This window comes from Eucalyptus grandis, chromosome 4 (genome assembly GCF_016545825.1).
Source record: "Eucalyptus grandis isolate ANBG69807.140 chromosome 4, ASM1654582v1, whole genome shotgun sequence".
Lineage (NCBI taxonomy): Eukaryota > Viridiplantae > Streptophyta > Magnoliopsida > Myrtales > Myrtaceae > Eucalyptus > Eucalyptus grandis.
Genome location: NC_052615.1, coordinates 31,093,365 through 31,118,901, shown reverse-complemented (window position 1 = coordinate 31,118,901; position 25,537 = coordinate 31,093,365). Strand labels below are relative to the sequence as shown.

Sequence of the window (25,537 nt, the reverse complement as noted above, 5' to 3'; positions counted from 1 at the left end):
GTCTTGTGTTGTGGCATTTTCTTAACACATTGATCTCTATAGTCCTATACTGAGGTTATATAGGATTTGATTGGTATTGAGATGCCATTATTGGAATATTATTTTTTAAAAGTTGTGGCCACATAAAACAAAATTTTCAGGTATTAACTCAATAGTGTCGTTTTTAATATAAAATCTTTTACAAAATAAAATAAGTTAATTAATGTAGCCTAAGTGTGAGAATGTTGGAAATTTTCTATAATATGGGCTTACATTAATTAATTAGTTTTCTATTTTAAATAATCAGATTAATGAATATTCCAATATTTGTTGAACCATAAAGTGATTTGATTGAATTGGGTATTGGCATCTATTGATAACAGGCCTGGTTGAGCAGCAAAGTGTAGGTAATTGTGTTTGATTGAAGCTCGTATTGGGAAGGGCCCAGTTGACACACTGTTGATTAGGGTTTGCTAGGTCCCCTCTCTAGCCTATAAAATGGTAGGTTATATCTATTAGTTGTTTTAATCCCATTGAAAGCTGCTATACTGAAATAGGTCATCGAAAGGAAGATATGGCATTCTAATAGATCACTGATTATCAGATTGATCTATTTTTCTTCAAGTGAAGCAATGGCTCAAACATGTACGCTTTAATTCCGCTGTGTTTATTGATGTCGGTGTTTTACAGTCATATATGGATCCGTTTCTTCTTGATTGATTAGTTGTTTATGTAAATAATTTTCTACATCTCTAACTCGGTACAAGTTCAAAGCTTGTTTGCTCCATGCTCTGATGCTCTATTTGACGATCCATTTGTTCACACGAACAATGCTGTTTTCTTCTCTTGTGGTTGCTCCATAAAATTGGATTGAAGGCTTTAGGGTGAGTATCCCACTTGACTATCTCTCTCTTGATCTCGAGGAAGTTCAATTTGTTCGAAACTCGTTTGCTGGCAAATTAGCGAGGGCGATTTGGGGCTTTCAGGTTTCATATATTAGTGATTTTTGCTTGGATCTTAAAGTTCTTTATAAATTTTGGATGTGATAGAACAGTATACCAATTTGAGGCTGAACGAATTGCTTTACAATTCTTGCCCCCATTTGTTGATGATGCACCGAAGAAATACATACTCAATGATTGGCCATGAATTTACTAAAAAAGACCCGTGCCTCATACAAGGATTGTGATGGTGCCATTGATTGGAGCGTAGTGCAAAAGTTGCAGGAAAATGATGACTAGCATATTCTATAGATCTATGATTCATTCTATTGATTTTAGCAGCTATACAATCAAATTGTTCTACTCTTGATAATCATGTCCTCCGCACCCTGTGCTACCAGATTGTTTGCCCCATGCAAGGGCTGTTAAATTTGTTTTGAGCTTTTGTGCATCTTAGGTTTATCGGGATACTTTATTTTTGGTTCTCTTTTAGTGTTTAGGCTCATCAATATCTCGCCTTGCCACCAATGTGTTACATCATCAATGTGATTTGACATGTGACCATTATGTTCCATTTCTTCTTTTATGGCTAGTATATCTATTTTAGTGAAAAATGTGCAAAACAATGCTTAACTTGCCATAAGTGGGTCAATCGAGGACATGTTGATCCATTTCGCTCATTTTGATGAGGAACAAATGCTATTCACATAGACTATTTAGCAATCCATTTAGGAAAGCCCTTTTGACGTCCATTTGGAATAACCTGAAATTCTTATTTTAGTGAAAAATGTGCAAAACAATGCTTAACTTGCCATAAGTGGGTCAATCGAGGACGTGTTGATCCATTTCGCTCATTTTGATGAGGAACAAATGCTATTTACATAGACTATTTAGCCTCTTTTCTTTGATTTGCTCATGTTAAATTCTGCAAGTTGTATTTCCTAGAGTAGAGATCATCTTCTTCATATGCATAGTTGTTGAAAAAGGTACCTTGATTTTTCTAGGTTGATGAAGAAAGTCGATTTGAGGTTATCTGAAATTGGAGCTAGGGTAAGTGCTGGTGCTTGTGCTTGGGCCACTAGCCAGGGCAAAGTTGAAGTTCAAGCTGGGGTTGAAGTAGGAGATAAAGTTGGGATTGAACTTGGGGTCAAGGCTGCGACTAGGCTTGAATATGGGGGTGCTAGCTAGAGTGAATATAGTGAGGGTGATGATAGCCTTTACTTTGAGAATGATGATTGTAAGATTAATGCATTAGGTAGGGATGATAGCAATCACATCTTATCTGATAACAAATATTACTTTCAAGTAAGGGAAAGGAGACAAAAGATGAGGATGGTAAAGAAGGCAATGTTGGTTATTGATGCAATAGAAAAAGACTTGAATGAGGGTGAAGATGATGAGAATGTCGAAGCATGTGAAGATCTCAGTCCTTCTAACTATCGAGATGAGGAATTGTGTGACCAAACAAGATCTTTGACTATTAAATATGACCTTTTTGACACTAGAAGGTCGCAACAAACACTAGGGTGACCATACGTAATTATAGTTTCAATTAGGCATGCAATTCGAGTCTCATAAGAGAGTAGTGTAATCACAAATGACTCGTACATTGATTGGGAAAAAAAGTGATTTACAAAGATATACACAAAATGTGTGTCCAAATGTGAATAGTCCATTTACAGTAGTTGGTTGAAGAAAGAGAAAACTTTTGTAATCAAGACAACTAGAGAAGAATATACTCGCTTTAAAAGCATGAGAAACAAACAAGCATCTTACATATGGATTACAAAACAATTCTTGCTTAAAAATAGATTATGTGAGAGGTTTCCTTCTAGAGTCATCAATCTTGCATGTTTCAAATTTGTTAATTTTTAGTTTTTTTCCTTTGTGTGTTTCAAGACACTTGTTAAGTATTTAGAGAAGAAAAGATAGTGATTTATATGACTCTAAAAGACATTTGAATTGACCCTCGCTCATAAATATGTTGTCTTGTTTAATAGACAAGTATAGTCCAAGTTTGATCCGATACATGTAAGCCTAAATAGCATTGGCACAAACACGAAACACGACACGTTGACACATTCTTTCGCAAAAAAATAAAGAATTTCAACATGTTGAGATACGTTATATATTAAATGTATATTTTTATATATACATGATAAATTATCATTTTATAATTATTTTAATCAAATTAATTTGATTCAAATTTACAAATAAATAAATATAAAAAAGAGTTTAGAATGAATTTACATTAAAAACATTAATCCACTATTTGTTAATATCATTCATTATTTTAATTTGACAAATTCAACTCTATTCAAATAATCCATAAAATTCAAAAGAAAAAAAAAAAGCAATTCACATTTTAGACTCGCATGTAAGAGTGTGTCAAAAGAAAGAGAAAAACACAAACTTGAGAGGTAAATTGTGTGTCACGAAAGTGAGAGTCAAAGAGAAAATAAGATTAAGTTTTTCTTCTTTTTCCATTTATTATTTTGATTATTTTTATTTTTTACATATTTATATTTTGACCCCCTCATTTATTAAAAAAATTTAAAATTAGCCTTGTGCATGTCAGAATCATACGTCAGAATTCCAAACTTGCATGTCAAAAAAAAATTAAAATTGATACCCAACATCGTGCTTCTTAGATGTATGTCATAAGTCATGTTTGATATTATATGTTTGTAGAAAGATGAAGAGTAAGAGTAAGCCTAATTTTTGGACTCACATGTTGGAAAGTGTCGGGAGAATTAATATTTTTTTTTTTAACAAAAAATCAAATAATACATAATTATAAAATTGATCAAGAATTTATGTTAGACAAACTATTATTCTTGGAGTGTTAGTAAGGCTCTATCAAAAAAATGATGAAAAATTATTCCTTCAAAGTGAAGAAAAAATTCAAATCAAACAATCGAATATAAAATTATTTGTCTTGAAGACATATGCGAATGATGTATCTGCTTTGTAATTTCACTTAAAATTTCTGGTGGCCTCCAATATTATATGTTTGTAGAAACAAGAAGAGCAAGAGTGAGCTTATAATGCAACGAATCCACTACTTCTCTCAATAGGAGTAGTCCATTAGGATCTAGTATATCAAAAAATGATGGAAAATCGTGCCTTTAGAGTGAAGAAAAATTCAAATCGAGCAATCAAATATAAAATTATTTGTCTTGAAGATCGATATCCCGAAGCAAGCAATGTGTGCTTTATCAACTACACCGGTTTCGGGTGTAACCGTAAATGACGAGACCAATTTGCCAGGCTCATGATCACACCCAACATATAAGAATTAAAAATATATATATATATACAGAAAGAAATTATTTTTTTCCTTCGGCAAATCATAATTAAAAGAGATTTTCTCTTGTGGCGCACAACATAAATGGGATTTTCCTCTTTTAAGGTCACGAAATTAAATGAGATTGACACAGAGCCCTTTGTTGTTGCGGTATATCCTCTGTTTTTTCTCTGTTCTTTTCCCTTTGGATTCTTAACATCGCCCCGGCAGCAACTTCTACTGCTTCGACTCCTTCTTGCTGCTTCGCCTTCTTCGTCTCCGGCGTGGCGGAGATGATGGCGGAGCAGGCGTGGTTGGTGGGAGAGAATGAAATGCTCTCGATACTACCTTGTCGATTCATTCAGACGGAGGCGAAATCGAAGTGGGTTTGTGCCTCTCTCTTTAATTCTCGGTGCAGGCTCCACCATTTCTTGTCGGCTTGCGGGGGAGAGAGATGAAGCTGCAGCGGGCGCAATCAACGCGCTTTCTTCCCACTTGGTTGCAAATTTTAAGGTTTTTTTAACGTTGGAGATTCTAGAACATCAGTACGAGGCGAAGTGTGAAGCAGAGTTAAGTAAGCGGGTCATGTCATTTCCTTCCCTGCCTCACTGCAGCTGTCACTTTCAGTTTCATAGCATGACACTCTCCCTCCCTCCCTCCCCTCCCTCCTTTTCTCCCTCCCCCGTAAGTCTTCCGTCCGAGTCAACGACTTTCTACCTCTCCCGCTACTTTACGAAGGCCTCCGCCAGTCGTCTACTCGTTCTCGTTCCGACCCAGTCCGTCTTCTCCGTGAAAAGCTCCGGTTCTTAACATCGCCATGGCAATTCCTGCTCCTTCGCGTCGCAACGCGACGGTGAAACGGCGCGTCCACAAGACGAAGCTCATCCCGTTCCTGGGTCGCCGCACGCCGATCATCCTCCAGGACGTTAATGGCCCTTGCCCTCTCGTCGCCATCTGTAACTTCTCCTTCTTTTCTCTCTCTCTCTCTCTCTCATGTCCTCTCTGTTTGCGGGTTTCTTGGGTTTCTACAGTTCTCTGGCTTCCTGTTTAATGTTCATGTCCTTCATTAGCTTGGTTAGCGACTAGTATCCGCATTTGTTGAGGAATCGGGTTGTGTAATCAGTGCTCGGACAACCGCGAGCAGAATTCGGTGTCGTTCGTGTTCATTTCATCCTAATGCCAGTTCTCTTAGGCCATGCGTTTTTTCTTGGGCGCGTCAGTGATGCGTAAAGAGTTCATTTGTGGGTGACGGTGAACTCGGGGAATGTTCTTAAACGGGATCATATGCAGGTAATGCTCTTCTATTGCGGAACATCTTGAAATTGGATCAAAGTACAGCTGAGGTTTCTCAAGATGAATTGGTGCGCTTGGTAACCAAACAACTACTTGATTCCAACAGCAATATTAAGGTACTGTCCTTTTCTTGTCCCCTGGAAGTGGAGTGTTTCTCTGGTTCTGATGGATGTTAATCTTCTATTCTTTTTTTTTCTTTCCTCTTTGGAAATGTTGCAGAATAAGGATGCAGCCTATGTTAAAAATCAACAACAGAACATTGTGGACGCAATTGATCGGCTGCCATATCTTAAGACTGGCATTGATGTAAATATAAAGTTCAGCAGGTTGAATTGACTATATGACAAGTGTTAAAGTTGTTATGCTTTTATAGGTCTTGAATAGATATATTCTCTTAATTGCAGCATAAAGAGCTTTGAATTCACCAGAGAATGTGCAATCTTTGATCTGCTGGACATCTCACTCTATCATGGCTGGATTGTTGATCCCCAGGTGCTTTAACTTTTCGGGTTCAGTGCTTTTATGCCAATTGCCTCGGTACTTTTTTTAGGAGCAAATTCTCAAGTAACTCGTGATTGTCTGCTTCATTTGGATGAAAGTGATATTCCTCATTTGCTGTCAATTATTAAAATGGTTAACAGATGCGGCATATACGTGGCTATCAGTATCAACAGTGGAAACTATCTGTCTTTTGAAGATTTTTATCTGGATTACGAGCAGTTTCTATCTAGGATGATGTTTAACTTCTGCTGATTCAGATTATTGATTTATTTGAACCAACTTTAGGTTTGCTTGATGATTACATGGGGAAACCGCTGTGGTTTGATTGATGATCAAATTTCTGCTGGTCTCAATTCATTGCATTTATATTCTTCTTGGGATAGAAGTATCATCTATGATATTGCTCTATTTTGGTACTTAGTCCCTTGCATAGGCAGGCAAAAGAAGTCTGTACTTCCTTTCCTGGAATCTAGAGTTCGAGTAAATTCTCCCTAGTTTAAGTTCTTTGTCTCCCCCCTGTCAACTTATTCTAATGGTGCCTATGCCTTTGTGTCCTTCCATCTACATATTTTTTAGGATTGTAATACCTCAGAGGCAATTGGATCCAAGTCATATAATGTGCTTATGAGTGAGCTTGTTGCACGAGGACCATTAACCCCACAACAGAGTAAGAGGTTTTGTAATCAACTGGACGTTCAATTTACTATCATCTTGTCATAATGCTATACCCCTTTCTGTCAAATTTGTTCTTAGGGAAAGTGCAGGAATTCTTGAATAGCAGTGCCACTCAGTTGACCAACTATGGGTACGTGTATGAATTTGTTATCCTCCATTATTTTCTATCAGTTATCAGTTGGCCATCTATGGGTATGTGTATGAATTTTCTATCCTTCCTAATAGTTCTCTATGAACTATGCAGCCTTTCTTGTCTACAATGTGGTCTTAAAGAGCGAGAGCTTTGTGTGTTCTTTCGTAACAATCATTTCAGTACCATGTTTAAGGTCAGTCATGCGCTTCCCTTTGTATCTCTTGAATGTTTTGATCGTTACTGTGAACTGTTGGACATTGCATCTGTTTGTGCCAGATGAGAGAAGAAATCTCTTTTTAATTAATATTCGTGTCGTTTGCAGTATGAAGGTCAGCTATATCTATTAGCTTCGGACGAAGTTTTCCTAAATGAGCCTGATTATGTGTGGGAGAAATTTAATAAGGTAAGAAGCGTGTTTTCATTGTCATTGATGAGGAGAACTTTCATCAGTTTGTTCTGATTTCATCCTTTTCCCTGCTCGAAACTGAAGCTGTTTTATCCGGTTTATGGTTTTTCCAGTGAGTGTCATTATTTAGATTTCTTAAGCGATTCCTAGGAGAAGCTAAGGCCATTTAATCTAGTCATAGAGAAAGGTAAGGTCATTTAAAGTGTGCATAACCTATTCTTATGGTGGTGGTAACTGCCAAATTTGGTTGTAAACTGAATGATTTTGAAACGACGGATAAATTTGTACCAAACAGGACAAGTTTTCTAGGTCTACTTCACGTCTGTAACCTAACACGGTTAAGAGAAATGGACTTATTTCAAGTTATGGGATTCTCTCTTTTTACAAACAGCTGTGCAAGTTGAATGGGGAAAAGCTACATTATGGACAAGAAATGCAATTTAATTAATGAGAATTACAGTCATAAATTATAGGACAGCTACTAAACATGATGGAATTTTTTTTTTTTTTTTTTTTTTTTTTTGTAATTTCTCTCCCTTTCCAAAGTTTGATTTTCCTTACAATTAGTACATTTCGTACTTGATTCCATGGACACGTTATGATATTCTCATATCCACATCCAAAGTGAATAAGGGCGCTATCCAAGGTTTTATGAAGGTGATATAGAGTACCTTTCGAGTTTATGTATCCCACTTATGGGTTGTGGGATGGACTTTCCATTGGAAATCTTTTTCCACTTGTGAAGCTTGAAGTATTTCCCCCTGCTCTCCCAAAAATCTAGACTTGACCTCACATGCCTTCTTTGCTGTTGTGTTGTACAGCATTTTGTTACTGTTAGTCTTTCCGGCAAATAAGATACTTTTTAGATGATCTTTCAATTATACCTTATCATCATCATCATCATTAGACTGAACTCATTATGTTGCTTTTTCCTATGTGGATGGTTTGCATTTTGTTTCTTTTAAGCACTGGCTCTGCGTTTTCAGGTCAATGGAGACACCATGTACGTGTCCGGAGATTTTAAGTAATTTACAATATGAATAATGCCATGGCCAGCACAAATGTATGTATCTAATTTTATCTTATGTGCTCTGAATTTTGCCATAACCTTCAACCAATATTAAACTCGTGCTGCAGGACTCTCTTGCCAGCATCAGCAGTGCAACATATGCAGAGTAAAAAATCCTAACTTATAGAATTTCTATGGTTTTATATTTCAGATGGATTAGACTAGGTCGAGCAATATTAACAGTCTTACTATATTTTGCCAAGTGACATCAGCGGTCTTGTTATTAGCACCACACCGTGTGAAGGACTTCTTTGTTTCTTCGGAAAAGCATTCTCATGCTTTCTGCATAATTGCAACACTGTGTTGATAATTGGCTAGGCTTTTTGAACTATCTGGAGTTCGAAGATATGTTTCTTCAGTTTGAGTGTTTCTTGTCCATTAAAGCCACTTTCTCTTCATGCCACATAAATTAAATACATTTTGACTACTTGAGCCTTTTGCTAAGAGTGCAAACACTTCCATATTGTAGTGACGATGAATGGGCAGAATTTCTGCAGCATGTAGAGTATAATGCGTAACAACAGTCAACTCCACTCTCCATTCTCGTTGTTCTCCAAATAAGTTATGGATGCAGATACCAAAAGGAAGAACATATTTGTGAAATCGTAGAAGTTAGAACGTCTCCACTTTTCATCTTCAAGATCAACTTTCCTCCACCATGATGGCTTTGAGAGCCTACCGGGTAACGACCTAACTTTACAGTAGGGGGGCCTCTTGCCCCTAATCATTTCGTGAAGACTTTTGGAATATGTTTGAAGTTTTTAAACTATTACTAAATTTCTTTTGGGCAAGGAACAACTCGTGCCCCCCGATTAAATTTCTCAGAAATATACAGCTATGTGAAAGGTAAATATTTTTCATTTTAATTTGCCCCTAAGAATTGGTAAAAAAACCATTCAAGAACTTTGAAAACGTAGTTGTTATGGACAAACAAAGCTTATATATATATAAAATAAAATAAAAAAATTTGGTACTTTTAAGTGGTCGATCAATCGATTATTTGATTTCTAAACGATCAGATCTTGTCCCACTAAGAGAAACTGCTAGATCCATCCTTGAAGCTCACTCTTAAAACCCAAGTCCGGGGTTCGAAAATTGGTCAGGGAGCTTGTCAAGTTCAAGAATTCGTCGAATTTAAGGATAAGCTCAAATTTCTGATGTTTTGGATCGACTTATTTTTGGGGGGCGGAGCTTGTTTATCTAGTTTCTAGTTCTCATTTAGCCGATCCTTCAATGTACTTCAGGGAGTTGGTCTCTGCCTTGACCTCTTATTAACATGTGATGATATATTTGCTTTCGGGATGGCTTCTTGAAGATGATAGTTCGGGAAGATTGTTTTCCATACTTAATTAAGCCTTTCTAGACAAATTTTAAGATTTATGTACCTAATAGAATTCATTTGAGTACTTTGATGTTCTTCCGGGTGGAATTCCCTTGTTGCTACTGTTGTCATTGTTTCCCGTTCTGCTGCTGTTCACTCGCGTGACTTTGATTGGGCCATTTTTTGTTGTCGTAATCTCCCTATTACACAAATCTAAGCGGGGAAAAGAAGGCTGTCAACCGGACTTCATCAAATAGTTTCCATAACTACGAATATGACCTTTTGCCGCTTCAAATGAAGTCCCGTAGAGATGACTTGTGACTCATAAAGTTGTGAAGTCATCTCATGATTTCGTGAGAAATTTAGCATACTGCGACTGTTCAATCTACAAGATTGACTGCTGCATTGGACCTCTCTCTGGTCAAGAATCATTAGGCACTTCAAGAGTCTCTCTTGAATTGTACGGACGGACTTTGTTCACGTGCGCAAATGAGATAGCCAGGTCATAGTCTTTGACACTCACGTAGGCCGGAGTGCGGTGATCACGGGAGGATATAACTTGAAAGTTGCATGGAGTATCCCGACGCATCTCACCTATGGGATTAAGGAGGATGGCGGAGCTTGCTAGACATCCGGCACAGGCGCTAACAGCTCCTTCACGGTGGTGCTTGATCGGCGAAAAGAGATTCGTCGCATCCTTCAAGGGTTTGCCATTGGCATGTGCTCTCTATTTCTGGTCAACGTTTGTTACTTCCCATGTGCTGATATCTAGCTACGGAGCTTCGTCCCTTTCAGGCTAAGCCAATAGAAAGCCCGAGAGGCCCAAAGCGTGGCCCCTTATCAACCAAATTTCTTTCTGAATCATGGCACGCCACATCGCATAGGACAACACCACCAACAAAAAGCGATCTTGTCCTCTAGTGTGAGAAACGTGGAATCATCCTTTGAAAATCGCCCGCCGACGTTATTGGCGGGCGATAACGTGTGTCAAGCCGGGCCTTCTCTTTTGGATAAGTGGGCTACCCTTTTACTGATCCAGGCACGGGATTTGACTTGGGTGAACATCAGAGAGAGAGAAGAAAAAGGAGTGAACGAAAGAGCATGAGGGGAAAGAAAAAGGACGAGTACTATTCAAAGCTCATGGATTGCGGGGTTCTTGAAAGCAACTACTCTCTCTCCCTGTGTATGTCAAAGGTTTAGAAAATTTAAGGTTCTTCGTTGATTGGGCCACTAATCCTCGGTGTGTGCAACTTCGTCCTTTCAGAGATTTTTCAAATCCTGGCCAAGAGGGACCGCTCTTAAACCAAATGTTCCCCCAATCTTGAGGACTAAAACAACACGACAAGGCCACAGCTGTGATGGCGACCCCACTTCTATTCCCCACCCAAAGACGTTTCCCAATCCGATTTCTCTTTCTTAATACTATCTTTTTGTTTGCTTCCCGTCATGCGTGACTTCATAATTCGTGCTCCACTAACCCTCACGAACGCATGGAAAATTTTATGGACGACGGTATTTGTGCATTTGGATTAGATTTTAGATATTTGGCATTTGAAAAGTGAGAGTTCTTCGTACGTTTCCCAGAGGAAAAACAGGAGATTGAAAAGTAGAAATCCACTCCGGATTTATGATAGATCCGCACGTTTTGAATATAAACAACGAATTAGACATTGTAGCCCGATGATGGACTGGGGCCTTGCAATTCAAAAGAATAAATTAATGGACAAACCTCGTGCCAAGATAAGCAAAGCTGGTTAGCTTTCTTGCAATATCTTTGCAACCAAAAAGAAAAAGAAAAAGGCTCAATACATCCCTTCAGAATACCAATCAATTCGGGGCATGGACTGGGCAAGTTGTTCTTTCTCAAAATTAGAGAAATAGCAGCAAGTAAAACAAGGGTAACAAGTTCTCTTCTGACTTTGAGATTAGCTAAAGAGGCTAATCCCTTAGGGACCAATGCATATTGAAATCGTTTCCACATGCAAGGGAGCTCATTCGAGATTAGGGAACATTAAGCCGTTTATATATGTCATAATTATCCAATTACAGTGATAGTGACTCCATACGAACATCTTATCGGGAAAGAGAGCGAGCAAAATAGCAGCTCATATCAAGTAAATAAATCTTCGATCTCATATGTGCCCTGTAGCAACACAAACCAAGTGAAGACTTAGAAGATTTGGCATATTCATATATATATTTAAAGGACTACAGATAAGATGAAGTAAACCATCGCAATAGCCCCCAAGCAGATCGATTGAGAAGTCGCGTTTGGTTTGGATGAAAGCGAGTCTCTTGCTCATGTCGCAAGAGCCACCTTCCTTTTCTTTTCTCGACGGAAAATATTATATTAAGCTAAAAAAGGAAGGGAAAAACTTCAGCTCTAAACTTGGGAAAATTGATTTCGCAATTCACCCCGAGATGGACCTTCTAATGGAAACTGGAAAGGACACGAGGGCTTAAAAAGATCGCCGAAAACGAACGCCGGCCGGTGTTAAATGAATAAACAATGGGAAGCTTTCGTGCGTGCGAAGCAGCAATTCCACGTGAAACAAAAGAAACCTAAAAAGAACAAAGGGAAGGAAGAGGAGGAGGAGGAGGAGGAGTCGTTCGGGTGTTCTTGCTTGAATCCAACTCCAGTGGACACCCACCACCTCCTTGTCTCCATCACCCAACAATTCTCCCCTGTTTCCTCCCCGATCATCTCAAGAATCGTGCTCCCTCCATGGCCCCGCCTCGGATGCAACAAAAACCAATTTCCTTTTCAATTTAGTCAATTCCTCCTCTATTTATTATAACATTTTGCAAATAATCCCCGCCCCCTTTTTTTGGGGGTAAAGTCTAGTTTTAACAGTACAATTTGAGTGTGCTCGGCGACGGTAGAGTATGTAGAAACCGAGATTACAAGCCCAATAGCCCTTTTGGTCGCAAGCTTGAATCCCCTAGGTCCCCTCCTCGATCTTAGGAAATCCCATGCTTTGCGTGGGCCGGATCCACGATATCTCCAGCTTCGTCCCATTGCATTTGGTTGCACGGCAACAGTAGACTCGTTGAAATATGAGCGATGATTACGACTCGAACTAAACGTTTCAAAATTTCTATATCAACATAATTTACGCAAGATTTTATATTTTCTGAAATCATCTCGAGCACTCTCTTAATATTTGATTACTCCTTAAAATGATATTAATGCAGCACAGCCAAATAAAAAAATAAAAAAAAACTTCCCTATTCATGCCCCAAAACCTAGTCGTGCTGAGCAATATTCCCAACGGGGGCGATCGGATACAGTGCATGAAGCGGATCGTGCATTACATCACTTCTGGACGAGACGCGGGGGGATCAAACGGTTAACAAGAACCCATCAGACGTCAAGGTCAGCACACAAGAGATGGTCACCTTAAATGGAATGGGACCCGCCGCCAATGGTTGCTCGCCACGTCATCTGCCGTGTAGCGTGGGGCGAGCGTTTGGTAGGTGGTCACTCACTGTGTCCGAACGAACTTCTGTTTTGTGTCCTTTTTTTTTTTTTTTTTTCTCTCCCCTTTAATTTATTTGTCATTTTCCGCCCTCCTGCTGTTATTTTTTTCCCCACACTTTTTTATAAATTTTTTTGGGGTATTTTATATTATTTTATTTATTTGTTTTTCCTCGCTTCTCAGAACATCAAAATGCATGTAGAAAGAGACACCAAACTGAAAAGCCAATCACCAGCCAGGGGTGGCGGAACAGTGACAGTTCAACTCTCAGCCGACTTTCTTTAACTCCCCAACAAATGGTTAATAAAAGAAACTCGATAAGCCCTAATTTGCAACGAAATTCTCATGCAAAGTACACATTAACTTGATTGCATTAGCTATGTGATATCCTCTGTTTACCATAACTTCGGTTAATGTGTGATTTGTTTACCGAGATGATTAATTAGGTGCATGATTTCCCGTTGGCTTTCATCTATTTTTGAAGGAGAATTAGTCCGCTTATAGATCATTGGGCAGATAATATCACAGAGCGTCATGGCTAAAGAAATATATTTACCCAGGTCTCTCAAAATAAAAATAAAAAAAATAGTACAAGATTAACACCTTCTACTTTTACATCCCCAAGAATTTCAAAGAAATTCATTCATATTCACTTGCAAGTTTGTCATCTTATTTATTACCTAATATCTCAGATATTACCATGATTGACAAGTAAACACGTAGAGGGATACTATAGGAAATTCAATTGGCCAAAACGCCATTATATAATTTACAGATCAAGATATCAATGTTAGTTGAAATTCTTGGTGCCTATTTATTTGTCGATTTTGTTTTTTCATTTCTTCCTTTCATCACGTTTGTTGCCCTCGGAAAATTCATTTCATCACATGGTTTTATGTTGTAAATTAATTTAAAACATTTATATAATTAAAGTTCTGGGCATGACCCATTCGACAGAAAACAAGCAGAAACTTCCCTGGACGAACGATAAAAGGAGGGCAGCGACCTGCCTTCTCCCTATTATGTCCTTCCATCTGACAGGAGGTGCTTCACTAAGGATATGTCCCTATCACTGACTTGAATAATTTGCAGCTTTTGTAGATATAGAGAGAGAGAGAGAGAGAGAGGGAGCGAGAGAAAATGGATAAAAAGAAAAATAATAATAATTGAGATCGGTACCAAACAATTATTGGAAATTCTTTTTTATATAAAAAGATGGGGGAATTTATGCACATTCTTTAAGTATTGATTAAATGCAATTTGCTGGAGATGGGCTCGAATGCTGGGTTCCTAAGCTTAGCACCTACCCACTGGCCCCTTGTCATCTGTACAAGCTAACCTGTCTTTGTTTCCAATCTACACAATAATAGTAGCCTCAGCTAGATTGCTATATATTAAAAAAGGAAAAGAGTGCTCAACTTCTTCTTCTTTTTTCCTGTTGCATTATGACCAACTTTTGTGCACCAGAAACCCATCATGAAGCAATTGATGTCTCGTGATTCCATAGAGGGTGACTCGTGTGGTGAAATTGCTTTTGTTATGATTTCAGAAATTTGGCTTTTATTTTATTTGTTGTCGGACGCCCAAATTGTTTTACAGCGGGGGAATATAGCCATGCGGGATCATTTTATATTTTCCCCATAAATTTTGGAGACTTGGAATTCTGGGTCCGTTTTCAATATTTAGGCGAGAAAAGCAAGAAATTAGATGTACTTTCGAACGTAGGAAAGTTCGTGATTTATTTTTTTTTCTTTTGTAGGTGTAGAATCTTAATCAACCTAACAAATTACCGATAATATAATAAAATGACTCGATTAGCTTAAGATTTACTAAAGTGCTTACCGCTTTACATTCTACAGATCTATATCCTTACGTCAGTTAGTTAATAGGTTATTGTCTAGTCATGAGACGGGTAAATTTAAGGTATATTAATGGCCGAGACTTACTTTGATAAGATTTTTAGTGAAACAAGAAGTAAATGTCGGCGTTATCATTCAAATGGGCTCTTGCTTGCCCTTTCAAATGATTTCAACTGACTACGAATATAAATTACTGAATCTTACATTGAGATTACAAGGGCATCCTAAGCAATCGATGCTAATATATGAAAAGGGTAATTGTGCGTATGGAGAGATAGATCTACCTAATTCATGAACCTTAATTGAGGCAGAAAACTCAGAAAGAGTTCTGTTCTGTACGTGCATAAACCCAAAAAAAAAAAAAACAGAGAAGAAAAGAAAAGCCATCAAAGGCCCAAGATAGTTAGTGTTGACCGCTGATTTAAAAAAAAGGAAAAATAAAGCCATAATACACCAGTGAATCACCCGAATATATATGTGTGTGTATATATATTTACATTAGGAAAACAAGGAGGGGGAAAAGCTAGAAAAGCGATCCATTGGTCAGGCAGCAGAACAGCTTTATCTGTAAGTTTTCTTGCTTTCTTTATGGTGTACCCTCCTCCCTCCCTCCCTCCTCCTGCCTCTTCTTCTCCTTTCGCAATAATGATGATGATTCCATAGCCTTCCCCCTCCCCTCCTCTTCCCCCTCATAGGCCCTCCTTCCCTTCTTAAACTGCACACCTCAACCTTCTTTCTCTCTCTTCTTTCTCTCTCTCTCCCTCCTGCTCTGTGTGGCATATTCTCTCTCTCTCTCTCTCTTCCCTTGTGGAAGCGAAATCTGTGCAAAAACGCAGGAGGGTTGCAGCAGAAAGTCTTGCATCCATCTCTGATCCCAATATTGCCTTTGCCCCTCTCTTCCCTTCCCTCATGCACACACCTTTAACGAGAAAACTGTCTTCTCGTTCTTTTCGTCGTCATAATATTCACAGTCCATTATCAAGATAGTTCCCCAAGACAACCCTCTCTCTCTCTCTCTTACTCTCTTTCTCTCTCTCTGTGGTCCTATCTCTTTCTTTCTTGAAAACCCTCGTCACTCCTCTTCCTTGCCACAAATAAAAAGCACCCGACTTTCTCCACGATACCCTTTAAGGCCTTTAATTTCCCCTCCCCATCTTTCTTTTCACTGGTGACTTACACATCCTCCTAAGGCTTCGACAGATTCTCTTGTACGACGCGCAGTAGACGAAGTAACATAGCCCACCATATGCAAGAGCCGAACTTGGCCATGATGGGCGGCGGTGGTGGCGGCGGCGGCGGGGGCGGGGGATCGTCGGTGGCGGCGGCGGGGGCTGGGCAGCGAGGCGTCGTTCTCGGGCGATCACCCGCAGCGCCAGCTCAAGGGGGAGATCGCCAGCCACCCGATGTACGAGCAGCTGCTGTCGGCCCACGTGGCGTGCCTCCGCGTCGCGACCCCGATCGACCAGCTGCCGCTGATCGACGCGCAGCTGGCGCAGTCGCACCACCTCCTGCGCTCCTACGCCTCCTCGGTGCAGCACGGCCACAGCAGCCTCTCTCCTCACGACAGGCAGGAGCTCGACCATTTCTTGGTACGTTCTCTTTCTTTTCCCCCCAAGAACAAAAACCCTCGTAGTCTTTCTCTCTTTCGCTTGCGAAACAACCCTCGTGCTAGTCATCAATCAGCGTCTTTCGGTTTTGCTTTCGAATCTCTACTTCTTATAGAGCTTATGGTCGGACCAGAGTTTATAGCTTACATCTATGATAAGCAAGCATGTGAATCAGCGTTTTTCTATTGTAGTATGTGCTCCAAGTTCAGTCCTTTTACCAAGAGAAAAAATGGATATTCAATTTTAATTTACTCAGAAACTAAGTGAACAAAGATGGGATATTTCTGTGGTAGGCACAATATCTGGTGGTACTATGCAGCTTCAAAGAGCAGCTGCAGCAGCACGTTCGAGTCCATGCCGTTGAAGCCGTCATGGCCTGTCGTGAAATCGAAAACACCCTCCAAGCTCTCACTGGTCTCTCTCTCTCTCTCTCTCTCTCTCTCTGTGATATTTTTAGATGCTGCTTAGATATTCACAACTATCGAGTCGCTTTCGCCGGTTGCTTAGAGCGCCACGGAATTGGAATTATTGCAAGAGGGGCGGTCTAGATCAGGATCAGGCGCTGGTGCATGCGATTTTCAAACAAAGACTTTGGTGGGGGAAATATGAAGCCACGCCTCCTCCTTCATCAAATCAAGCTTCTTTAAACTAATCTAAAGAAAAAAATGACCCATCATCCCTTTAATAATGCCAATAATATATACACCAATCATTAGTCGTAACTTGTGCTGGTGTTCCTCATCGAGGCGACACTACTTGACGCCTGATTAATTTAAACAAGATTCTAATCACAAGAAAATGCGTGGGCGGGTTCTGATTCTTTCATTGGTCGATCGGTTTCTTTGCGAATTTTTTGCAATTTTGATACCCTTGTTTGGTAGGGAGAACAGTTTGAGTGAGCAAATTGATTATGCAGATATGGTGGTTTTCTTGCAAGTTTGGGGAATTGTTATTAGAAGAGGTGGGTGTTGTAGGACCGACCTCAAATTTCTTATTTAGTGTAAAGCTTTTGACTTAGATGGGAGTTAAGGAGTTGGTTCGTGAAGAGTTCGGTGGAGGGTGTACCCCAATCACCATCGCCACCATGCGCCAACAACCGATAAGGTTGCCCTGGGAATAATGTTTGGCTGCTAACATTGTTAATCAATTTTTTCATGGTGATGCTAATTTCCTTTTGGATTCACGCAAGATCACGCATGGTGTCATCGTGCTTCGTTGGTGGTTGAGAAAGTATTCGCTAAACTCATTTGCTACATCAAGTAAACTACATATAAAGAAATTAGGATATACACTCTAGGAACAATATAAGATACGTGTTTCAGTATATTTTGCCATGTCATATCCGCCGCCAATATGTTGGGAAATATGCTTAATACATCTCATCGGTATATAGTCCTATATTCAACTCCAGGTTGTGTTTAGATCTCGAGTTTTTCGACCAAAATTCTCAGCAGGTCGAGTGCTTATATGGATTGAACCAAGCCATCCTGGTCTCACATAGGCAGTTTGTAGAGAAGACAAGACCTCAAGTACTTAATATCGGATGATCAAATAGGCAGCGTTTGGTTTAGTCGGTAATGAAATAGTCATGATCTTATAAGGAAGCAAATGCATTTTAAATTGCATACACGTTCGTTAGAGTTTTAGGACAACACGGGAGCATGTGAATGTCAAATGCGAGCTATTAGGACGAGGAAGTGACTATCAAAATAGAGCATATGTGCCGTGCTTACGAATTTAATACCCATATTCACATTGAATTTCGGTTTTCATGCCACACCTAGTGCTAAATGCAGTGGGCTCACTCAACAAGGCGTCCTTCTGTAAAATTGGAATTATTGCAGGAATGAGTTTGGGCGAAGGAACCGGCGCAACAATGTCGGACGATGAGGATGAGTTGCAAATGGATTTCTCATTGGATCAATCCGGTGCTGATGTTCATGACCTGATGGGATTCGGTCCACTCCTTCCAACTGAATCCGAAAGGACTTTGATGGAGAGAGTCCGCCACGAATTGAAGATCGAACTCAAGCAGGTATGCAATAGTACTCTTTCAATAAGGAACCGGCTCCACATATTTCCCTCTCTTTGTTTGCTGAGTTCCAATTCCTACCGAGGACATTAGCTTGTTTTCCTCTTTTTGTAGTGCATCATCATACTTTGAAATTTGAATCTAGCTTTTCTTACAAATAAGAACATCACAAACAGTGAAATTGGTGTTGATTGGTCTTTGCAGGGTTTCAGGTCAAAAATAGAGGATGTTAGGGAGGAGATACTACGGAAAAGGAGAGCCGGAAAATTACCCGGCGATACTACTTCTGTGTTGAAAAATTGGTGGCAGCAACACTCAAAGTGGCCATATCCAACTGTAAGCAACCTTTCAAACATGTTATTATGTTATTGCACTGTCAAGGAATGTCAAGGCTTTAGCACAAACGGTCGTCAGACATCTTATCACACGTCAAAAACTCAAATGTCACATTTCCTCTTAGATTCATCTTGCCAGTTTCTCCTGCTATCGTGCGTTTCATGTCTCTCGACCTTGTGTTCGATGCGACCAATCAACATCATTTCTTTACGTGAAAGGCCCAATTTTAACTGTGAGGCGGTGAGTTAATGATTAACATGCTTGATATATATGTTTCTTTCCAGGAAGATGACAAGGCGAAACTTGTGGAGGAGACAGGATTGCAGCTGAAGCAAATAAATAACTGGTTCATCAACCAACGGAAGCGAAACTGGCACAACAATTCCCAATCGGTCACCTCCTTGAAGTCCAAGCGCAAGAGGTAGGCGCAACGGACCATCATGCTTGTCTTTGTGCCGCTAACTGAAACACGAAACTTATCAATCGGTATTGACTCTGATATAACCTTCTGATCGACTGGGGGTATACTTTATAGCTAGAGCTGAACACTTGTGGTGGTGGATCAAGCAGTGATGGTAAGTAGATGATTCATTATGGAATTAGGGCCTGTAACAAATGATGCAAATTCCAGTAGATTACATACACAAAACCCAGAAAATTGATGTCTTTTTGTTTGGTTAGAAGTGCTTCTGTTGCCTAATCTCTCTTGTATTTAGGCCCAAAACAAACAACATGTTGATTTGTTTTCTGTTTTTATAAAATTGTTGTTTTTGGCAGTGATTCAAGCCGCAATTCTTTTCCTTCTTTTCTGCCAAAGCATTATCCCTATTGATGCAATGAAACAAACTGGTATGACGACAATTCAACCTCTTACAAGCAACTAGATTTGTTGAACAAGGTTTCCAAACAAAGTAATCCTTAGCCTTATGCTTGTAAACGCTAAGAATTCATGATAAAAATAGCAAGCATCCCTCATGGGTACCTGATGCGTGATGGGGTGAGTGATTCCAAAACGGAAATTCTTTTAGAGGGGATTTTTCTGGTTAAGTGTATGGAGTAGTGTATACAGGAAGAAACAAAGAGGAATAAAAAAAGATAGAACGATCTCCTTTAGTAATTAACATTATTCATTCAAAATGATCCATCGAAGTACATAATGTCCAATTTCTTTCTTGGCTTGGAAAAGTATCGATAATTTTGAGTTGGTCGATGGAGTTACATTGGATGCTCCCGCATCAGTACCGCCCTTTATGTGATCCTAATATATATTCTTGAGACTAACTACATGTAGGAAAATTGTGAGCTAAGATTCAATTGGATTTCACGCATAGCCACAAAAAAGATTGCAACAAAATTTGCAAAATGATATTAGAAAACTTGGGTGTACATGAATGTGTTCCTAAAAAGAGTGACAAATATCAAATTCAAACATACAAAATAAAGATGGCATTTACAGAGCTTCTCATAGTTTAATTATTGATTTATAGGTCCGCATCATTACAAGGATATGGTGGATCATAATCCTTGAAGGGACTTATTCATTAATAGAAACTATATCGTAATTATCAGTTTCTTGATGGAGCTTATTGTAATTAAGTTTAATCTTATCTTTCCCTCGACAAAGACACAAAATACACGACATGATGTGAATCTTCTGTCCCTCACCCAGGTGAAAAAAGGGATTGACCTGGTCTCGCAACTGCACCCAAAATCATAAAGCAAGAGACAGGGCACGACCGACAGAATACTACGGTTGAAAAGCCACAAATTATCCCAACAGGAATCTTGCTGAAACTGTGTCCCCCACCTAGTGGAAGTACACACGTCGAGTGACAAGTTTTCAATGACTAGCTCAAACTTTCAGTGCACAGATAAGACGCTTGAATTGTGTTTTGGCGACAACCCCATTTTGATTCATTAGACATAATTTCGTGAGATATAACTAATGCTGGTCAGATAAAATTTGCATGATCCTGGCTTTATTAACCATTAATATCAGACCCTTTCCTCGTTGGTTCACTTCTATGCCGATGCAATCAGAAGATGATCGATCAACTTTGCATTGTTAAGCTGATCATTACTGACTCGAATCAACTTTGCATTGTTAAGCTGATCATTACTCACTTGAATCAACGTGCTTATGGAATTGCCACACTAGGACTGGATGATGGCCATTACTCGCTATGAGTAGGTCTTTCGTGCGATATGAACCATATACAATGTCAAATTTGTCGGACTCGGACTGCTACGATTTCCCGGTGAAGTCAACAAATGGACGCTTAAGCACACGATTTTTGGAAACTCGGATTCTGAGCTATTACAGAGGATGAACTTGGAAATTGTAGTAATTAAAATTCGGGTCCTTTTCCTTCGTTGAATGATCTAATCTTCATTAGTTCAACCCCTTCAATACTAATTCTACCGCTATGTTAAGCCATTGGGTATCTTGACAAAGACTCCCTATTAATTTATCCTTGCATAATTAGTACTAAGCACATTTTGGACCCTGCACTTATATAGCAAATTAATATTCAGTGAAAATGCTGGCAAATTAAGGCCTTTCATAGCATAAATAATGGGTCATTCATGGCTCGGAGAACTACAGTTTTACGTTTTTAACTACACAAGTTAAAGAAACATTAAATTCAAAAAATATAATGCAAATAACAAAGATCTCTTCCAAGTTCCAAACAACTTATTAATGATCAAATTAATACAAATTAAGAACATACAAATACAAACCAAGAGACGCCGAGGCTACTATAATCTTGGATTCCCGGCAGGAAGAGGAGCTTGGCTGATGGATGCACGCAATAATGCGGAAAAAACCCGAATAAAATTAATATCGACGCAATGCCCCAAAGGAAACTTAAGACACAAGCATCAAGCTCCGCCTGTTTTCTGATTCGGCTTGAACACATATTTAATGAGGGACTCTTTGATGGGCAACAGCTCAGGGAACTCCCGGCTCAGCTTAGTCATGTCGAGCTCGTTGTTGCTTCTGGGAGCAACAATCACCTTTGCTTGCTCCTCGAGAGTGAAGTTCTTCCAAGTGAAGTTCGGGTCGATGTATTCCTGGTACATCTCGAGTATCTCGTTGTGGCTGACCACTCCGGGGTTTGTGAAGTTCCAGATCCCAGTGAGGTTTCTCTTTGCCATCTCAATGGAGATGGGGAGGAGCTCGTCCAAGATGGTCATCGAGTTGGGGATGTTCACCACTTTCTCGTAGCGGGTGATTTTGGTGATGAAGTTGCGGGGGTTGGACAGGTCGGACGAGATTGGCATCCGGACACGCAGAGTGCAAACATTCTCGTAGTTCTTGAGCAACTCCTCGACCTAATGTTTCGCCAGGGGGGAAAAAAGCCATAATGAGAATTCACTGTGACAACTGCTCGCCTTTATCACGCAACTAAACATGCAAAATGCAGGGGCATCAGGGACATGGTGGAAGCAAACAGAAGAAGCTCTGACACGCAACATGACACGCATCGTTCACGAACTGCAAACTCAAACAAGACTATATGAGGCACGATACAAATGGAGATCAGATGAGGGCCACATCAGAGCATCATTCAGTCACTCATCTAGTACTCAGCCGGGACAAAGCTTCATATGAAAAGCATCAAAGACCCGACTCTCCTCTCTCGGAAGCCAACAACAAACAAATGGTCTGCAATTTTGACACAGAACACAGAATCATTAAGGCAGTGTATACACATAACGTAGTTGAATGGACGTATTTGGTAGCATCTGAACAGATATGATGTGAAGCATCCTTGTATTATGACGCAAGTATCAGAATGGATCTATCATTTAGATCACACTTATATACAGATGCATTAATCAGATACCGCACTTCACATTAAACTTAGAGATACCATGATTAACAAGGCAGAAACTTTAACATTTCTCATCATAGTTGAGCAGGCATTTGTTTCGTACATCAGAAGCACGCGAAGAGATCTAAGCAGAGGACATTCGATGCCACGTAACATAATCTGCACTAGTATTAGCTCATCTCATCCGAAAGCCCAAGAAAGTAGACTGAAGCATAGGTCATTTGTCTGAGCGGTTGCTGATCGAAACAAGCACTTCAACGATCCGCATTTCCCATCAATGTACCGTACCGGGTAGTAAGTTTCTACCATAGAGCAACAGAATGTAGAAAATTCATTGCAAAATGAACACGTTTTGTTCTAACACGAGCGTCCGTGATTTACGATTGAAGGAACAATCAAAAGATCAAGTTTTTTAACACTACCCATAAATGTAATTTAGACAGCCCCTAAATGCAGATCAAGGAACGCCAAAGCCAGATCTGAAACAAGAATTTACGCTCCAAAAGATATGGAATTTAAAACTCGCACACAACCAACATAATCACCAAATCACAGAGTGAACAAGAAAAAGTAGAGAAGACACAAGCTCACCATGGCCTTGGTCTTGGAATAGAAGGACCCGACGAAGTTGGGGGTGTCCTCCTCCTTGAATCCGATGCCCGATCCGAGGGGGTGGGCGGCGTCGTACTCGAAAATGCAGCCGGTAGCGTAGTTGATGACGATGAGGCCCCTCTCGCGGCACACGTCGGCGAGGGTGAGGGTGCCGGCGACGTTGGTCCGGATGGTCTCGACCTTGTGGGACTCGCACCAGTCGACGTTGGGGCGGCCGGTGACGCCTGCGGCGTTGAAGACGTGGGTCGGCTGGACAGCGGCGACGTCGGCCTCGAGGGAGGCGCGGTCCTGGAGGCGGCCGGAGCCGTAGGCGTAGCCGATGGACTGGGACTCGCAGAGGCGGCCCAGGAGGCCCCCGATCCAGCCGGTGCGGCCGTAGATCAGGAACTTCAGCGGCTTGTCGGAGGCGGAACCGCCGTTCGCCGGGAAACCCATGTCGCTCTTCCTTCCTCCGGTCGAGGGCAAGATTCAAGATGGGATCTTGCCGAGAGCAGCGGGTGGCGTCGTGGTGGATTTGGAGCGAGGACAGGGGAAGAGAGAGATAGAGGAGAGCGATATTTAAGGTGGTGGTGAAAATGGCGTTCGTGTAATAATCGATTTTTTCTTCTTCTTTTTTTTGGTAATAATGAGTTGGGGGAGGTTTTTCTTATTTTCCTTTTCTTGGGTTTTTTTTTTTTTTTTTTTTTTCTTGGGGGGAGCGGGGGTGAATTCGGACAGGGACAGGTGGGTGACGCATCGTCATATGTTTTCGCACGCGATGACGAAAGGGAGTCGCGATTCGGTGCGAGGAAGCCTCACGTTTCGCCTACGGTGTCGGTCGCACGCACCGTGCGCCGCTGATCTTCTGCTACTTCGGACTCGGTCAAGATCCGGCCTGATCGGCTCGACACAGGCTCCGACCAGGACCGAAATTGGAAACTGGCCCGGGCCGGGTTTGACCCTTTTGCCATGCCCTCGGACTAGGTCGTTTCACTTGAGCGGGTCCGAGATATGGAGGCAATGCGGTGTCAAGTTCGAAGTCGGATTGAGTTCACCTGCTCGGTTTTCAAAAACCCGATTCAGTCTTACTCGAGTGGTAAGTTTTCCGCTCAAGTATGATATCATGAAAAGTTAAGATATTCGAGATTCTGATAAATGTTTGATTTAGTATTTAAATTATATGAAACTATCTAATGTTTTCTTTTAATTAATTCAAGTTTAGAAATAATATTAAATATTTTTATTTAATTCGAAAACTAAATTGAATATATACTAAAATTCAAAAGAATCATATTAAATAAATTAAAAGTTTATAACAACACTGCACATTTGATTAAAGTTTAGAAACCGATTAAACAAGTCAAATATTCAAGGGCCAAAGTTTAAGGACCATTTATGCCATTATCCCTTATTATACTAGTGAAGGCAGTGGGGGCTTGATGATTACAATTATAATACTTTTGTGAGCATTTTCATAACGATCATATTCCTATGACGGAATATTCGATTTAAGTGAGTTGTAACTATTCCACTCTCTATTTACGATCTAAAGGTTCGAGATTGGCGAACCTATCAATACAATTCCACTAAAATACTAGCGATTATAAAGTTTTTTTTCATGTGATATGCTACAACTATTCATAGATTTTCTTACACGATGAATCAAACACGTAAATAAGATAGATTAGACTTGTAATCGCATAAAAGACGGATAATTCTTTTCACACTAGACCGATAAGAATCGGACAATTCTTGTCTACGATTAACGATGACAAGAAGACCACCATTTTGTGATGTAGTCAGTGTTCACGGCCGGGGGACCAAGCTTTACGTGGACCTACAAGTCCGAATATGAATGACGTGAGGAAATAAAATACAACTTATACCTTTCTTCGGCGGCTTATTTAGCATTAGCACTTGACACAATAAAGCAGCATTTAAAGATATTCGCTAACGCTATAATAAAATAACCAACATTCGGCTAAATCGATACAATCTACCAACTCCTTTGAAATCTTACGAGTGTAGCTAGTAAAATACCAACCTTTTAAGGAATATATCAATCCCCCAATAAGATAGTATATTATTTTTTTTTTTGTACTTTTACAAGCCGCTATAAGTAATTTACATACACGCCCATAATTAATAAATCACCAACTTTTCGAAATTTCACGAGCATGTTTAGCAACT

At 40.0% G+C, this 25,537-nt stretch overlaps 3 protein-coding genes and 1 long non-coding RNA gene across 4 annotated transcripts; 2 read left to right on the top strand and 2 right to left on the bottom strand.

The window, feature by feature from the left end:
- Nucleotides 1-4,862: 4,862 nt before the first annotated feature.
- On the top strand, nucleotides 4,863-8,721 carry LOC104441812 (ubiquitin carboxyl-terminal hydrolase MINDY-1). The gene is made up of 10 exons (XM_010055054.3): nucleotides 4,863-5,162; nucleotides 5,497-5,615; nucleotides 5,719-5,825; nucleotides 5,904-5,991; nucleotides 6,577-6,667; nucleotides 6,754-6,805; nucleotides 6,920-7,001; nucleotides 7,131-7,211; nucleotides 8,201-8,277; nucleotides 8,352-8,721. Exons 1-9 carry the CDS (start codon nucleotides 5,024-5,026, stop codon nucleotides 8,240-8,242), a joined length of 801 nt encoding a protein of 266 aa, XP_010053356.2. The 5' UTR covers nucleotides 4,863-5,023; the 3' UTR covers nucleotides 8,243-8,277; nucleotides 8,352-8,721.
- Nucleotides 8,722-11,337: 2,616 nt separating this feature from the next.
- On the bottom strand, nucleotides 11,338-12,091 carry LOC120292700. The gene is made up of 2 exons (XR_005550304.1): nucleotides 11,835-12,091; nucleotides 11,338-11,747 (listed from the first exon to the last, which is right to left on the bottom strand). It is a non-coding gene; the product is annotated as an uncharacterized LOC120292700 (long non-coding RNA).
- A 3,391-nt stretch (nucleotides 12,092-15,482) lies between these two features.
- Nucleotides 15,483-19,717, top strand: LOC104441811 (homeobox protein HD1). Its single transcript, XM_039311384.1, has 6 exons — nucleotides 15,483-16,287; nucleotides 16,319-16,531; nucleotides 16,843-16,963; nucleotides 18,394-18,584; nucleotides 18,786-18,917; nucleotides 19,202-19,717. The coding sequence occupies exons 1-6, from the start codon at nucleotides 16,189-16,191 to the stop codon at nucleotides 19,340-19,342; spliced, it is 897 nt and encodes a 298-aa protein (XP_039167318.1). The 5' UTR covers nucleotides 15,483-16,188; the 3' UTR covers nucleotides 19,343-19,717.
- A 1,826-nt stretch (nucleotides 19,718-21,543) lies between these two features.
- LOC104441810 (bifunctional dTDP-4-dehydrorhamnose 3,5-epimerase/dTDP-4-dehydrorhamnose reductase) lies at nucleotides 21,544-23,925 on the bottom strand. Its single transcript, XM_010055052.3, has 2 exons — nucleotides 23,348-23,925; nucleotides 21,544-22,253 (listed from the first exon to the last, which is right to left on the bottom strand). Exons 1-2 carry the CDS (start codon nucleotides 23,801-23,803, stop codon nucleotides 21,801-21,803), a joined length of 909 nt encoding a protein of 302 aa, XP_010053354.2. The 5' UTR covers nucleotides 23,804-23,925; the 3' UTR covers nucleotides 21,544-21,800.
- Between the last annotated feature and the right edge of the window lie 1,612 nt (nucleotides 23,926-25,537).